Genomic DNA, 18,459 nt, shown 5'->3' with positions numbered 1-18,459 from the left:
TAAGATATTCATCATCAAATGTGACCCAAGCATTAATGTTAATAGTTATTTACTGCGTTTTGTCATCAATGTATTTCACCAAGGCTTACTTCATTAAGTCAGTCAGCATGTTTTTTAATTGTGTATTTATGATTTGCAGTTGAAAGAATATGCAAAAAAGTTTATTTTGTATAATTATAATAATAATGAATATCAACTCACTAATGTATGGCTTTCTTTGTATCCCACAGAATAATTGGTCTGTACGTCTCCCTCGTCCTTGTGATTGGTCGTTTCCTGAGAATGTACTTCAGCGGTATCTCCTACCAGATTATGTTCAACGAGCTACCTAACGTAGACCGCATCCTCAAGCTTTGTCTAGATATCTATCTTGTGAGAGAGAGTGATGAGATGGAGTTGGAGGAGGATCTTACAGCTAAACTTATCTTCCTCTACCGATCACCAGAGACACTTATCAAAGTCACCAAGTGGAAGACTGATTGATGAGAGAGATAGTGAAAGTGAGTGAGGAGAAAAGTGACAGTGAAAGAAGATAAGCTTAGATTAGGTTTATAGATGATGGCCCTTATTCTGAATTTGGGTTTAATGCAAACAGGGTTAAGGTTGTGGTTCGATTTGGATAGCCAATTTTGAGACAAATTTCTAACATTACAGGTTCACTTTATTTGACAAACAAATTGTTCATAATTGTCTGGAAGTAACAACTAAAATGGTTTCTTGACCATGAAAACATTATTAAACATTAACATACAATTAATCTAAACAAAATTTTGATGTTTTCAACTTCCCATAAGTGAGTTTAAAGGAGAAATATATTTATTGTGACTATGGTCTTATAGTACAGTATGTCCCAGAAAAGAGGAAACTGTGATTCAGTGTAATTTTTTCCTATCATGATCATAATTTTGCTTCATGACATGTACACCAATAAAAAGAAATGTTCCCCCTCTTTCATTTAAAGCCACTCCCAATGTTCATAATGCATGCATGACTGAGTTAGAACAATAGAAAGAGGTACTAGTAAATTTCCGTTTGCACCAGCAAATGACAATTTTAAGTGAGTTTTTCTTGCTTTTACTGCTATCTTTTCAGAAAATAAAGTTCATAACTTAAATATCCATTTTGTCATCTTTTATATGAGCCCTTGTGCGTAAAATATGATTGACGCATGGTCGAGAAAAACTCGCATGAAAACATGCTTGATTTATACCTATTCGACGGATCGTTGAAAAACAAGCGTTTCGTTTTCCCAAACAAAGCAGCAGACAATAGGCTAATGGAGAATGCTGTTCGGGCTAGGGAAGGAAAGCCCTTTAATGATGCGGGCTGGAGTCTATGGCTGTGAGAATTCAATTTTATAATGGATATGATTTTGTTAATTTTTATCTCAAACTTCTCTCAGTCCTTTTATTTGTCGCTACATTTTACAGGGGCGGCGGATCATGTTTGAAGGGTCGGGGTGAAGCAGAAAAAGGGTACTTAACTTTTACAAGTGTAGATGAGAGGAATGTTAATTTTCTTTAAATGTGCCACCCCCCTCCAACATTCTGCCGCCCCTGCCTCGTCTAATCATTTCAATAGTTTTTTTACTTTTTACAAGTTTTACAGCAATTGACTGATACGATGGTTTGGATGAACGCCGACGATATATGCATTGATACTTGATCAGAAAATAAAAGCGATGGAATGAAAAACCAGTACATACGTTAAGTTGTATTTGGTCATCGTAACTGAATTTTGTTGATATTTCTACTAGATATTAAAGACATAGTTGCCTTGCCCTATTTCAATGTTAGCTATTGTAAATATCCGTCTTACATTTCTTTGTAAAATAATGAAATTTGTGATGTTCATTAGGTTTTCTGGAGCCATTTCTACTCAATTAGGACAAAGTTGTAAATATTTCTTTTTTCCAATCTTGAAGACATCTTGAAAGTACTGGATCTATTTTCTGACTATGTGTTTTTAATGTTGCATGTTATTTGATACGAAATTGCATAGCTTATTAGGCATTCTGTGTATATATTGTTAACAACTGTCATCATTCATGTACAAGTAAATTTTGTGGATGTCAAAGTAAATAATGTCCTTTCTTTTTTCTATCAGTTTTACCCTTATTTAGTAGATACTCCAATCTCTAAAACAGTCAGAAATGCAATTAATAGTGGAATTAGTTATTTATATAATGTGATGACAACTTTCAATACATTTTGTAGATGCCCTATTTACACATACATGTACATGGTTAGCAAGAACTGCTAGCTCTGTTCAGCTTCCTATTAATTATTGATGCAGTAGCAAAAGCGATACAAAGTATCATCCAATATCATTGATCAGTTCATACAAATTGTATAGGAGGTTTATAATTCATCAAAATTTTGTCATCAATTATTGTCATTGAGATAGAAATAACTTATACCTGTGTCAATTTAATTATACCGGTACATTCTTTCACAAGTGCAAATTGATAGGCTTGAATTTCATGAGTGTTTTTCAAGAATTTGTTTTGTTGTTAATTGTTAATAGATATATGACTATATTTTGAAGTGGATTGTGGTGATACAATGAGATGCAGTACTGTAATGTTAGTGACATGTTTTGAAGCAGTGATGGATGGATGGATATATCAGTCAAAACCTAGCTTCTGTGTGTACATGTATTTAATGACTGAAGTACATGCTGTGAAGTTATTTTCATGTAGTTTTAATATTTTTATTGTGTCTAGATTTACTAGTAAAATAACAAAATTTGGGGGTTCAACTCAAACAAATTGCTACAGAATTTTTTCACGGCATTGCATTTCCATGAAGTCCCCAAAATTAAAGTTCAGAAAAATCCCTGTGGTGGGAAGATGTCTAATTTGTATAAATCCAAAATGGCTGCCATAGTAAACAAATTGTGATTTTGGTAATAGTTCAAACACTGGTGTAATCATAATACTTTTACAAATTAAAACCTTAAACAGTCACCGATGTTATATCCTGTCATTTTAGAATTAGGATATATGTCAAATTTGACCTCTGCTGACCTCTACAGGTAAATGACCTCTAAAAATCAGAATATTGATGTTTTGCATAGATAGCTCCTGATTAGCATGTTTATGTCGTTAACATATTTTTTCAATATCAATTTTTATGTTCACTGAATCTTCCAGAGAGTATTGCTAAGTGTTGCAGCCTTTGAATTTTGATATTTGAGGACCTCCATAGGTAATGACCTCAAATGTTAAAATATATTAGGTACTTCATTGACTGCCCTCTAATATGTATGTACACAGATTTTTTTAGGCAATCTCCAGGCTAACCCATGACCTCTTCTACTTCCGCTCACACCTATATCAAACTAGTGTACGTTAAACCTCTCGCGGAGTGAAGAGGTCTCCAAGAAAGTCTCTTCTTGAAAGAGCTAAGTACACTTCCAAAATGTGTTTTTATGCTGTATTTTGTTGCTTCTTTGCAACCAGATTCATTGCCAACCCTTTTTACTTCAGAACTGTATAGTTTGGCTCGTTTAAATTCCCTGAGCGCGACTTTTTAAGCAATTTTGTGAATTGCTCCTTCCTTTTTATCCCAGTGTACTATTTTTGTGCGCGATGCCTATGCAAGGTCCTCTTCCTCCCATAGCTTCCCCGCGCTCTCTCTTGAGTGATAGCTCTTTGTTCGATGCCCGGTCTTTATTATTCTTGTCATTTGTTACGCAAATAGTTCTCCTTTGCTTCACAGCCAGGATTTTGAGCTTTGCCCCTTCTCTTCGGTTCGAAATGTGAATTTCTTCCTCTGCTTTCTTTTCAGATTGCAGCCGGACTTCTTTTTACTCAGTCTCCCTTTATAGGTTTTTATACCCCCGCCAAATGAAGTTTGAAGGGGGTATATAGGAATCCTTGTATGGTCAGGCGAGCGGTCGGTCCGTTAAAAATCTTGCGCATCAAACTACTTCCTTAACCAAATCTCATGAAACTTGGCACACATATTGTTGTTGGTGTAAGATGTGCAAGATGTATTTTTGTCTGTGTCAGAAATTGTGTTGCCATGGTAATGGCATATGGTGAAAATTTTGCAGTTTGAATTACTTCATCAATTTTCAACCAATTCTCATGAAATTTGGCATACTCATTGGTTTCAAGGGAAAGATGTCCGAGACACATATTTAGTGTGTGTCATAAATGGAGTTGCCAAAACAACTTGAGATGAATAATTGTGAGGCGAAAATTAGGTTACTTCAATACGCAGATGACACCTTGTTTTTCGTTCGTGATCCGTCTTCTCTTCAAAATATTTTGGATGAATCGTTAATATTTGGCAAAATAGCCGGCCCAAAATTGAATAAAGATAAGAGTGTTATGTTATGGATTGGAGATGGACATCTGAAATGTAATATATCGGCTTATGACCTGATGTGGAGTGATGAACCAGTCAAATATTTGGGTCATAATATCAATATGGATAAAGATCTGGCGTTGAAAATAGACTGGAAGAACAGGTTAATGAAACTAGAAAAAATACTTCAGAGATGGAAAAGATGAAACCTAATAATTTTTTAGAAGGTCACAGTATTGAAGTCTTTAGCACTCAGTCAAGTCATTCATTTGATGATTATAGACACTATACCAGATGAATAAAAAAAAAATTAAATTGAATCATTTTCAAATTCATTTGGGGTTCAAATACAGAAAAACTAAAGAGAGCGGTTTTAACAAAAAGTTATGTACATGGAGGTATTAATATGACTGACATAAATCATCAATTGTTGAGTTTTAGATTGAAATGGCTGGGTTAATTTTTTAACAAAGCTAGTGAGAGTAATAGTATATGGAAAACTTTGAGTAATCTTTGGTTTGATCAGTAAGGTGGCATAAAGTTATTGCTCAACTGTAACTATGTTAAAACCATTCTTAAGACTATAAAAGAATACCTATATTTTATGGAGAGGTGTTGCACGCATGGATGATGATAAGGTCTCGGGTATGTCTGGAATATAAAGAGCATGAAAATGAAAAAGCTCGAGAGATTTTATGGTTTAATCAAAGTATAATGTTAAATGGCAGTATGTTTTATTATAGAGACTGGTATAATGCTGGAATCCTATTTTTAAATGATTTAATTGAAAACGGCTCATTCAAGAGAACAGAACAATTTTTTGGTGTGTTGATGAGAACGAAGAAAAGTAAAGCAAATTTAATATTTGATTATATGAAACTCCAGCAAGCTATACCAAAAAGTATGGATACATCAAATCACAAATACGAATGCAGAATACCCACTAAATAAAAGAATGGAAGTCCCCTGTATTATTGTTAACAAAAAAGAAAAACGAATACAAGATTTAAGCAGCAAATCATTTTAAAGATTAATTATGTCTTGTAATAGGATACCATTCGTAAATATGCACTGTTTATTTTGGGAAACAAATGTGTCTATTAATATTACATGGTCGAATGTTTTCAAAAGATTTTTCTTGAATCTTCAGGAAAACAAATTACGCGAGTTCTGTTTCAAATTTTGTTATAACTTACTACCAACCCAGCGAAACCTTCATAAATGGGGTATTGCAAACGATAACAAATGCCTACACTGTAAAGTTGAAGAAGATGCTATCCATGCATTCTTCACTTGCGAGTTAAATGAACCCTTTTTTGTTTATTTACAGAGAGTTATCAAAGATGTTTTTCATAAAGAAATAAAAATCGACAAATTGTTTATTCATTCTAGAACATGAGGATTTATACATCATTTTAATAGTAGCTCTATGGTGTATTTATAAGTTTATTCTGAAAAGAAATTTAACTCTGTATGATAGAAGAGAAAATGGTCTTATTTATGTATTTAAAAGAGAGAGCAGGAAAAATTAGATTAAATGAAAAGATGCAAAAAGTAGACAATAGGCTACCAAGAAGAATATTTCACTATATTTGAATTCATCTGATATAATATTGTATATGCCATTATGATCCCTAGAGGATACTGCCTTGATTTGTATACTTTGTATTGCTGAATTTTATTTTGTTTCATCAATAAATCCTTGATCATGAGGGAAATACAAAAAAAATTGGAGTTGCCATGGTAACAACATATTTTATGCCCCAAATTAGATAAAAATCTTGCAGTTCATACTACTTCATCAGTTTTCAACTAATTCTCATTAAATTTGGCTCACACATTGGTATTTTTTCCATGTGTTTGAACCTGTTTCCATGGTAATGGTGTACGGCTTGGGTATTAATCACCTTCAGTGATAGTTCTAGTTAGACTTGGTTTTGCTCCTTTTAGAGGCTAGCTCTTATTATTATTAATTCTGCCTCTTCTGACTTGTTGGATTATTTGATTGAATTAAATTATAATCCTTGCCTCTCTTGTACTTGCTTAATCAATTACTATTCATAACCTTTGTCGGCCTTATTAAGTAGTTAATTATTTCGGTGTTTTTTAATTAACTAGAACAGAACGAAATTAATTTATTCTCTTGTCTTCTGTTAGGCACCTTGGGGGTCCACGGGTGTTCCCTCCCCTCTGTTTCTCTCCCTACATATTTTTGTTCTTTTTAGACAAACAACAAGGAGAGGATGAGTTCCGACTCATTTATACATGTAGGCAAGCCCATCTTAACCACTGTGGACGAGTCATCCTCAGGTGTGTCTTTTTCTGGAGCGGCTCGAGAGGGGGTGTAACCGTGTTGTCTTATGGAAGACGTTCACCTGCCCTCAAGATGATGGCCAAGGACCCTGCAACGGGGCCTAACGGAGGGGAAACCCGAATCCTTGGCTTCTCCCCCAGGTCTGCCCGACCCACTGGCCATCGGGTCACTGGGCCGGGAACAGAGAGTGGCTCTCTCCCCGGCATTAAAATTGACTAGGCTCGATGCCCCATAAGACCTGCACAGCGGGCCAGGGGAAAGGGCAGTCAAACCCTAGTCATAAGAAGTGTGTTGACTCTAATCCTTCGGCTCTTCGCGTTGGATAGATCACCCGGGTCTAAAGCAAGGTGCCTCGCCCGACCCCGAAACTGGTGGCAGTGACTTAACGCCAGCTGACCCGGCAATCGAGATGGCGGCTGTCAAGGGTCCTCGACCAGATTCAAAGCCTCTTTTTACCCTCTTCTCCCGTGGAGCCCCTGACAAAATAGGAAGAAGAGTGAGGTGTCACAGGAATATTATCCCCGGCCAACCCTACCTCCTCTTGTGTGGAGACTCGGACGCTAATGAATTTAATTCATAGCACTCTAGAGCAGTGTGGGCTCGTTTCACCGAGTACCTCACAGGTCGCATCCACTGGTTTCCCAGCATAATAATCGGCCAGGCATAGAAAGCCTTTCCATGCAGAGGGAAGCCGCCAGTGTTACTCACGTTTCACTGTCTCCCAGGCCAGCACAGGGGGTGACTCCCCCCATGCATTAGGCCCTGTCTAGTACAGTCATCAATAAGCCTTGACTGCGACAGTAGGATGAGTAAGCCCGAGCCGCCCCGGCAGCTCTCGGCGCGCCACCCGAATAAGGAGACCGTCCATTGAGATGTTACTACCTGTACCCGGTGTTTACCGACACTCATATATGATGTACCGACGGAGCAATATCACTACTTTTATTTAAGTTGTTGCATGCCAAGGAATAGGTTCAATTCCCATCTTATCGGCTTTAAAAGAAAAGAATAATGAAGATTTTTCATAATTCCAAACTCTCAGTGCTAAGTTTGAGTTTTGATATAGAAATCTATTTGGTTGGAAGCAATCCTAAAGTGACCAGTGGGTCACGTGTGTGACCATTTTCTTAGCTAATTTTTTATCTCATTAACACATATGGATTCAAATTTGGTGAGATGCAAGGCACACTAGATCTAGCTTTGAAGAATCAAAAGTGCTAATGCCAGAGCCTTGGTTTAGAGGGGGCATAAACTTTTTGTGTTTTGGAGTCACGTATGTGACATCTGAAGGTATTTAATTTTCTTTGTTAATTTTCTTCGTACAATAAATTTACATTTTTATTTTCCATTTAAATTAAGAAGAATACAGTCATATTTTGACATAACATTAATCTAAGGTGGGAAACCAGCATTTATAATCCAGGTGGGGTCAAATATATGCTATTTTTTGTATAATTTTCAGATTTCATTATCATATATGTTAATTTATGCAAATAAGCATGAAAAATTGCAAAAATCATGAAAAAGAATGAAACATCAGACATTGCTCTATTTGAATATGCAGCTTAAATTCAAGAAGCTAAAACTTAGTTTTGAAAAAAAAAAGGTTCACTTTTCAAAGGCCTTTTGGGGACTTCATGGAAATGCCTTGCGTTGACAAAAATTCTGTTGCAATTTGTTTGAGGTCAAACCTTATTTTTCCTTGACTATAGTGAGTGTAAGAGTGTAGTGATTGTTGATATATTTTAGAAGTGACACTGTAATTTTGTTTTAGTTTTCAGAATAGCCTTCTGGGTATCGTGTGATTGTGCAATTATTTTTTTACAGGTATATTAAATCATGGTGAGCTCAATATCCTTTCATTTAAAGAGTAAAAATCTTTTCATATAGATTGGACGATGGTTGAAGCCATTCAGAGTTATTTTAATTTGTAAATTGTGATTGTTCTTTTATGCTAGTATTTGTCCAGAATATCATAAAATTTGCCACTCATTGTTGGCATTTTGTACACAAAAGTAAATTAAGCTCACAGTGGTGATACAGAGCTGCCAACCAATCAGAAAAAAACATAATTATTATGCTTTTCACACCAAATTACCCCAGTACGCTTTTCAGCGCCAATAGCTATGTACAAAATTTAAATCACAGAAAATACATTGCGCAATGTCAAACTAATCCAAGGGTGGCAAATACTGCCATTGCATGCATGATTGTGTCGCTTTGTTTACATTTTTGCGCATGTGAAGATTTCCTCGGCCATGGCCGGAAAGCAGTCATTTTCTTACCATAGATTGCGTGCATTGCATGAATTCACATCCATGCACGTGTGCAGAAATGGTCAGGAAGTTATCTTTCCATGTTTCCAACGCAAATTTATGATAGCATGTAGGAAATTACTCTTTTTATCTGAAAATTAGGATTTATTAGCTTCTGGATTACCACTTTTTACTTTGAAAGGTTGGCAGCTCTGGTGATACAGTCATCACATGGACGCAGCTTAGTAATCTTATTTGGGTTAAGAATGTAGCATACCTTTATCTTGATTGTTTTCTAAACATACATTTTTTTGCTTATTTTTTTTATCTGTGTATGTGTGATTTATGTTTGTATGATTTTTTTTTCATTTGTGTCTTCATTTCCATCTTCAACAATGCATCTGAAAGTCAACATTCCAATCTTTCCTTCAAATCAAAGAATTTTTAACCAAAACTGAAGAGATTTATTAATTCAACTGTTAAGGGCATGGTAGTTGAATAATTATTATTTGAATATATCTTTTGTGACATTCATAAATACCAAATTCCTCTGTGAACCATCTACTCTTTCCTATGGTACAGATTGATATGTATGGAGAGAGTGAAATAAATTTACTATGAAAGCTTCTTCTTATCCTCCTTTATTTATCAATCCTGATCTTCATCAGGACTGTGGTATAAACAAAGAACAAAATACACAAATACAATATGATGGCTGGATAACTGAAAGTTACTTGTAATTACTGGCCAGAATAAAGCGTGTCCCACAAAAAATGCCAGTGGCACGCTAAATGAGTATAATTTGAAAATTACCAAATCATATTGTTTATATGCGATATGGTCCATTGAACACAGAGATATGAGCCTTCTTCAGCACTCATCAAAAAAACCTCTCAATCCAAGTTTTGTATTAAATAGCATATAATGTAGTCATGCAGAGCTAACACGATTTGTTATCTATTCAAGTGGTGCAAACTATATCTAGTGATGGGCATAAAATGCCAGAATATTCATCACAGAGGGTTAAATTGATAGGACATCCCCAAATCCTGAACAAAAGAAAATCTTTTGCTGAATTACACCAGTGGCTGAACATGAATAGATACAATTTGCACCATTTGAATATAAACTGGGTTCCAAAAGAAACTTATCAAACTTCTCAAGCACACTACACAAATTCCCCCCAGTCAAAATGAACAAAATTTAGACACGGGCTAGCTTTACTAATCTTTACTAAGCAAATGTCAATAGATTGGTTTAATTACAAAGAGGCTGTAGTCCCTCGAATCAATTGATTCCGGAATCCAAAGTCACAAAGTGGCAAATGAAAATGAGATGTTACTTGATTGCCTCAATAACTAAGAAGTTACAGAAAATTAAAATAAACATTTTAGACACACCTATTGGGGTCAAAGAAGTATAATGCATGACTGGACTCAATAGCATTCAAGCAAAGAATGACCATTTGGTTTAGTCCTATCTCCATGGGGCGGAGAAATGAGTAGGAATCTGTTTCTTTGCTGTAAAGGTCAGTTTAAAGGGTATTTTGTTCAAGTTTGATATTGAGATAAAGTGTATATTGTTGGCAGAAGATTCGAAGGTGACCACTTGAATTCAATAGATCTTGGGAAATTTCTTCCACTACGTATAAGTGTGACTTTGATGTTTATTTTCTGTCCAATAATGGCTTTGTTTTAATATATCTCTGTTAATTCTTTTATCTCCCATATATTTTGTTTTTCCTTGCCATTGACACCAAAATATATCTCTGAAGCACTTTGAGACAACCCTGATGGTGTATTAAACACTTTATTGACCATGTTTATATTCTGGAATATATATTTTGTCATCTTGGTGAAAGATTATATGTGTACAACACAATTTATGAGTTATATAAATCATTATTATAACTACTTTTCCTCATTGTTATATTTTCCACATTTTTTTATTGTGGGGTGTCTTTTATATCAATGTATGTTAGTGTTTAATTCAATTCAGTTCAATTCAATTCTTTATGTAGGCCTGATTTTAACTAAATGAATTCAAATTAAAATGATTGATGCAAATGCATGTAAAAAAAAAGTTATGATTATCTCCCTGTATGAATTGGAATAGTGTACTCTCATGACATGTATTGATTGATGTATTTTCAATATTACAATTGAAATAAATTTTACACTGAAACTTACAAGTCTCAAGGAGTTTGTATGAAAGTACTCTTCCAAGGTGATTATTTCTAGTTATCACTTTTACTCTGTCAAATTAAATTCATATTTAAAGAAATGTTTCTTAAACAAAACGTATCACATCATTCATGGAATTGCATAATTTTACACAATGTACAGAAGTTTTTTTTTTAGTCACATACAGAATTAGAATACGTCATTTAACTTTGAATATAAAAACATGCTCAAAGATGTTGTCTAAGAAATGATAGTTCAGAAAATGACAGAGATAAGATATCTTTACAGTGATTTTTTTGTTATTCTGAGGTACTATGAAAGCAGAACATTAACAAAATTGAGATTGATAAATAATCATACAACAGCTAAATGTGTTTTAAATTTTAGAATATTTACATAGCATAGGTCATAACTCACATACATGACTTGAAACATATTGTCTAGTTGGAAATGGGGGTTCCCGTGCACCATCATAATATATTTTTAACCAACTTTTTTTTGTATTGCCTGAAGTGTCTAGTTAATGAATCTTGATGTTCACTTTGCCGAATTGTTTCCTGTTTGCTAGCACAGCGAAGCCTACCCCCTCAGGGGCTGCTGAAGTCACCCACCCCTTTTTCATATTTTTACCTATTTTATGGGAAAATATGCCATTTTGGAGCCCCCATTGAGGCAACAAAAAACGTTTATGCTATGCAGTAAACCACTTTGTTTTGAAACCACTTGGAGACAAAAGAGTAGGGTTTTCTCTATCAGCTAAGTGTGAAGATTTTTGTTCCATAAGGGGCTAAATCCCATTTTGGTATTTTTCTGTAAATCAAGGTTTTTCAATTCACCACTTTCCCTTAGCCACTGCTGTTTTATTTCAATATATATATTAAAGTACTATCATCTTAGATTAATTAAATCATTCTTTCAAAAATCTAGCATTCATTATTTTTAAAGAATTTTTATATTTTATTTTTCATGGATTTAGCTCCTTTGGAACAAAACCTTAGCAAAATGTCAATTTTGGCTAATTGAAACATGTTTGATAATGAAAATTGAACACGAAACATAAATATGGGTAGCAGAGTTCATTTCACACCTTTTCTGGTGTTCATTAATTGAAAATTACAAAAAGAAAAAATATATATTTTGTCATCTTTTTTAAGGATGGTGAGTTTTCGATATCTAATTCCAAAAGGAGCTAAATCCCAAAATATTCATAAAATTGTAAAATTCTGTTACTTTCATCAAAATTTACGCTGATGGTGTGATCTTGCATCGACAACATGTACCTAAAATTCAATGCATACCTTTATGTAAAATAGAAAAAATAACAAATTTTAAATAACCCTATTGTAGTGCATTTAGCTCCTTTTGGAACAAAACTGTTTTGGATTTTGCTCCTTTTGGAAGAAAACCCATATGCAATCACTTTTTACCAACCTTTCCAAAAAAATTAATATGCAATATGTTGCATTTGATTCCGTCTAAGATACATATATTTGTTTAAAAAAAATCAATTTTGGTGAAAAGAGGATTTAGCCCTTTTTGGAATCAAGCTCTTCATAAGAATGGCTGTCACATCAAAGCCTACCCCCTCAGGCAGAGGCGTCGATCATTGGGGGGCAGGGGGGGCAACCGCCCCACCAATCAAAATATTGGGGGGGGGGCAAACATATCGTTTTGCCCCCCCAATAATTCCGCATGTGCAAAAAATAAAATAAGATTGTAATGTTACACAGAAATCAGCAAGCGAGATTGAGATACACAACTCGTTCTTCATCTAAAATGGTGCTCAAAATGTCCGGTTTTCAGATTAGAATATAAAAAAATTTCAGCTCGCGCTTCGCGCTCGCATCATTTCTGTAGCAAAACCCATACTTTTCATGATTGAATAGGTGAATAGAATGTCCCGTTTTCAGTTCTATACCTCAAAAGAACTCCCACTTCGATTTGCAATAATCTTTTGTTGGATATATTTCTTGTTCTTTATTAAAAACGTAAATTAAACTCTTTTTTTTTAAAGATCAAAATATCTAAATTTTCAGCTCGCGCTTCGCGCTCGCATCTATTATTTTTTAAATTTTTTAAATTTAATTTGTTGGTGAGATGTGTGTGTGTGTGTATATATATATAATCTATATATATATACATATAGGCATATGTGTGTGTGTTTGAGTCTGTTTGTTTTGTGTGATCGAGCGCCTTTGGAAAGTTGATTCATGATTTTGCCCCCCCAATCTGAAAAATGGATCGACGCCCCTGCCCTCAGGTGCATGCTGCCGAAGTCCCCACCCCTTTTATCTTATTTTATTTTTATATTTATTGGAAAACATGCCACTTTGGAGCCCTCATTGAGGCAAAAAAAGTGTTTTTGCCTTGCAGTAAAGCCACTTATTGTTTTAAAATCACTTGGAAACGAAAGTAGGTTTCTCTCTATCAGCTATAAAGAAGTGCTGGCACATCGAGGTCTACCACCTCAGGTGGCTGCCGGAGTCACCCACTCAATAGGGATACCAAAAGACGATATTTCCAAATATACATGTAAGTCAAGTACAAAAAGGATTGAGGTAACTTTTAACAGGTTCCTGTGAAGGTAGTCTTTAATATGCTAGAATGGGGTAAATTCTACAAACTCTCGTAGGGGTAGACCTCAATGTGCCAGAAAGTATATTAAAATCAATTTGTCGAACAACTTATCCTCTTTTTCAAGGTATCAATGGAAATAAAACGACTTAACTGTGTGGTGTCAATGCCCCTCTCTCCCAGTAGGGCGCAAAATTACCTTTTTCCCTATAAATAGGAAAAATAGGTGGGGTGAGTTCGGCATCCCCCTAAGGGGATAAAGTCGATGTGCCAGCACTTCTTTTATACATGTAGCTGATAGAAAAGCCTATTTTTTATATCCAAGTTAATTGTTCCAAATAATAAAAGTGGCTTTACTATACGATATAGTGCCTTTTTGCGAGAATGGGGGCTAAAAACAGCGAATTTTTCAATAAAGATGGAAAATAACCCAAAAGATGGGCAGACTTCGGCAGCCCCTGAAGGCAGAGGCGTCGATCCTGGGGGGGCAGGGGGGCGATCGCCCCACCAATGAAAATATTGGGGGGGGGCAAACATATCATTTTGCCCCCCCCCCCAATAATTCCGGATATGCATTAAAAAAAAAACAAGATTGTAATGTTCAGCAAGCGAGATTGAGATACACAACTCGTTCTTTATTTAAAATCGTGCTCAAAATGTCCGCTTTTCAGATTTGGAATATAACAATTTTCAGCTCGCGCTTCGCGCTCGCATCATTTCTGTAGCAAAACCCATACTTTTCATGATTAAATTGGTGAATGTAAATGTCCCGTTTTCAGTTCTAAGCCTCAAAAGAACTGCTTCAATTTGCAATCATCTTTTCTTGGATATATAGCTTGTTCTTTATCAAAAACGTCCAGTAAACTGTCATTTTTTTCAGATCGAAATATCAAAATTTTCAGCTCGCGCTTCGCGCTCGCATCTATTCTTCTTTTAGATACAAATCTTAATCATTGGTACCAAAAATGCTTAGAATACCAAGTTTTCAGCTCAGAATATAAAGAAATTTGAGCCGCACTCTCGGCACTCGTACTATCTGTGTAGTGAGATATGTATCCTCCTCATGAGTTACTACATACAGTCCTAAACAGGCACGCTTTTCCTGTCAGTATACTAAAAAAAATCAGCTCGCGCTTCGTGCTCGCATTAATTTGTTGGTGAGATACGTGTCTGTGTCTCATGAGTCATATATATATAATTATATATTATATATATATATATATATATATGTGTGTGTGTGTGTGTGTGTGTGTGTGTGTGTATAATATATATATATATATATATATATATATATATATATATATATATATATATATATATATATATGTGTGTGTGTGTGTGTGTGTGGGTGGGTGGGTGTTTTGTACGATCGAGCGCCTTTGGAACGTTAATGATTTTGCCCCCCCAATCTGAAAAATGGATCGACGCCCCTGCCTGAAGGGGGTAGGCTTCAGTGTGGTGCCAGGATGTCTTTATAATTATGCAGCTGATAGAAGAAATCCTACTTGTTTGTCTCCATAGTGGTTACATAACAATAGAAGTGGCTTAACTGCAAAGCAGAAACGCCTTTTGCCTCAATGGTGCTCCAAAATGGTGAATTTTCCCAGAAATGGGCAAAATACGGCTAGGGGTGGGTGACTTCGGCAGCCACCTGAGGGGGTAGGCTTTGCTGTGCCAGCACTTCTTTATATGTAGATAATAGAAGAAATCCTACTTTTTCGTCTCCAAGTGGTTTTAAGACAATGAAAGTGGCTTGGATATATCAGAAACACCGTTTGGAAGTATTTGTCCTTTATCTAAGCAAATTAAGACCTTAATACAATCATGAAGCATATCAATATTCTCGTTGATACATCCCCTTTCGTGTCGAATGCTGATATTTTGCATTAGTTGTTGATGGTTATGATAAAACAGAAAAATATCAATGCATATGCAAATTTTTGACCAAAAACATGAACATTTTTGCACAATTTCTTATTTTTTCGAAAATATTAACCGGGTCTGTCCAGAAAACGATTAAAATAGATTTCTACTATCTAAACCATATAGTCAAAAGCGTATTCATTTAATACTTTTCCATTGTCTGTGGAAAAAAATATATAAATAACTGATTTTCATGAAAAATACAAGATGGCCGCCAAAATTAACCATTTTGAACCCCATGGGACACGATTTGACAAAGGGAACAACAAGATTCATTAACTAGACACTTCAGGCAATACAAAAATGTTGGTTAAAAAATAAATCATGATGGTGCACGGGAAACCCCATTTCCGACTCAACTAATACACGCATTCCTTCTTTCAACAATTATGAGTGGGTGTGTATTTTGAATTGATATGATAACCCACGTATTTTAAAGTGAAATACAATCAAAGTGGAACTGAGAATTATATGTATATATATTTGAAATAATATGTAGCAGCACAATATTAAGCATGAATACAACTATAAAATAGTGGGATGATTCAAGCTGGTTTCATACACATTTTTTTCTTTTGAAGATGGAAAGCTCATTCCTGCCTTGCCTCATAAGAGCTAGTATGCAAATCCTGTTTTATTTCCTTTTCTATTGGGTATTTTGGTTATATTGCGGTTATTCCATGAATATTACTTACCTAAGTCAAAATATAATTGAGCATTATATGACAATTGATAATTCATATTGTCTAAGAGACTCGCTCAGATCTCTATTCAATAGCTCAGTTTGATAAAAATATTTATATTATATTGGATGGCTCAAAATGGAATACCAGAAATATTCCAAAAAGAGTTTGGGAAAATATTCCACGAATTGCAGATGAGTGGAATATTCCTGGTTACAACGCTGCAGCACGTTTGGTCACCCTATCAAAAAACATATTCATATCACACCCATTCTGAAATCTCTCCAATGGTTAAAGTCAACGATCGCATCATCTTCAAAATCATTCTCCTTGTATTCCATGCAATGAACGGCTCTGCGCCACAGTACAATATTAATCTAATTATAACGAATACACTCCTGTCAGGTCCCTATGTTCATCCAACTCTGGTTCCCTAGTTATTCCCCAATCCGTTAAGACATTAGGGTTCTGCTCACGCTGGCCCTGTGAATGATCTTCCCCTGGTTATGCATGCACTTCCATTGACACATATAAACATTACATGCTTCCTACTCTTAATTGTTCCTGAATCTATTACTATTATATTTCTACTTTTCTCTTTCTTTCTTTCACTGCGCCTTGGGCACTCTGCCGAGTGGATTTGGCGCATTACAAATCACATATATTATTATTATTAAATATACAGATCATGTGGCTAGGTTTTCTTTTTGTCTTTTGGAATTATTATCACAAAAACTTAAATCTAGCAAAAATAAATTACTAAATTTGTTGAGCACCCGTCTCAATTGTTACGTTCATACTGATAATTGATGCATATAATTCGTACAAAAATATTTTAGTTTGTAAAAAATCTTGATGGACAAACCAAATACAGAAAGAAGTCTGAAAAGGAATATTTAGGAAATGAAGGGCATATTTATTTTTCTAAAGGACAAGTCCATGCACCCCCAACATAAAGTTGATTTGCACAAAAAGAGAAAAATCCAACAAGCATAACACTGAAAATTTCATCAAAATCGGATGTAAAATAAGAAAGTTAATGACATTTTAAAGTTTCGCTTAATTTCACAAAACAGTTATATGCACAACCTGGTCAGTATGCAAATGAGGAAACTGATGACATCATCCACTCACTATTTCTTTTGTATTTATTATATGAAATATGAAATATTCTCATTTTCTCCTCATTGTCCAGTGAAACAACGATTAATTTCTCCCTGAACATGTGGAATTAGCATTGTTTAATACTATGGTTTAGTCAAGTTGGTCCTTGTCAAATCTGTAAAAAAAAAGAAATATTTTAGAATTCAAACAATAAAAAACAAAAGAAATAGTGAGTGAGGGACATCATCGTCTGTCTCCTTTGCATGTCACCGAGTTGTACATCACTGTTTTGTGAAAAATAAGCGAAATTTTAAAATGTCATAACTTTCTTATTTTACATCCGATTTTTATGAATTTTTAGGCGTTATGCCAGTTTGATTTTCCTTTGTTTATTCAAATCAACATTTTTCTGGGGTGGACTTGACCTTTAAAATTTTGCTTTCCATAGCCTGTATACAAAGTGCCACGAGAATGCAAAATATTGTTTAAAAAGTTTAGTCTTTGCTGTCCATCATTCCAAAGGTGCACCAAGAAACATAGTGGAGAGATTTTCCAACGGAGTTTTGAACATTCAAATATTTTAAGGTAAAATGTGTTGATATATTTAAAGGAGAATGAAACTCTTGGAGCAAGTTAGCTTTTGTGAAAGCAGAAAAATCAAAGAATGAGATCAACAAAAGTTTGAGTAAAATAGGACTAGCAATAGAAGAGTTATGAGCATTTGAATGTCGAGATCACTAATGCTATGGAGATCCTCCCATTGGCAATGCGACCAAGATCTATGATGTCACAGATGAACAACTCTCCCCTTTTGGACACTGAAAATATACCCCAAAACATCTCTTTTTGCTCATTCTAATCATATGACAAACGATTCATCAATGATATAATGTTGTGAAACCTCTGTACTTGTCCTCTCATAAAGAGAACACCTCACCTTGTGATAGACTCTATAAAAGTGAGAATATAAGTGAAATAAGTACTAAAGTAATGAGAGAGTTGTACGTGTGTGACATCACTGATCTTGGTCGCATTGCCAATGGGAGGATCTACATGGCATTAGTGATCTCAATATTCAAATGCTCATAACTTTCTTATTATTCATTC

The 18,459-nt window shown here is 34.9% G+C and overlaps 1 protein-coding gene across 1 annotated transcript in view; it reads left to right on the top strand.

The window, feature by feature from the left end:
- LOC129279271 (piezo-type mechanosensitive ion channel component 1-like) overlaps window positions 1-5,695 on the top strand; it is a 113,062-nt gene extending 107,367 nt beyond the window's left edge. The window contains exon 45 of the mRNA XM_064095657.1: window positions 231-5,695. Coding sequence (XP_063951727.1) covers window positions 231-483 — 253 coding nt within the window. The 3' untranslated portion in view covers window positions 484-5,695. The remainder of the gene's footprint in view (window positions 1-230) is intronic.
- The last annotated feature ends 12,764 nt before the right edge of the window (window positions 5,696-18,459 follow it).

The sequence above is a fragment of the Lytechinus pictus genome, chromosome 2, assembly GCF_037042905.1.
Source record: "Lytechinus pictus isolate F3 Inbred chromosome 2, Lp3.0, whole genome shotgun sequence".
Taxonomy (NCBI): domain Eukaryota; kingdom Metazoa; phylum Echinodermata; class Echinoidea; order Temnopleuroida; family Toxopneustidae; genus Lytechinus; species Lytechinus pictus.
This window is presented reverse-complemented; position numbering and strand designations above follow the sequence as displayed.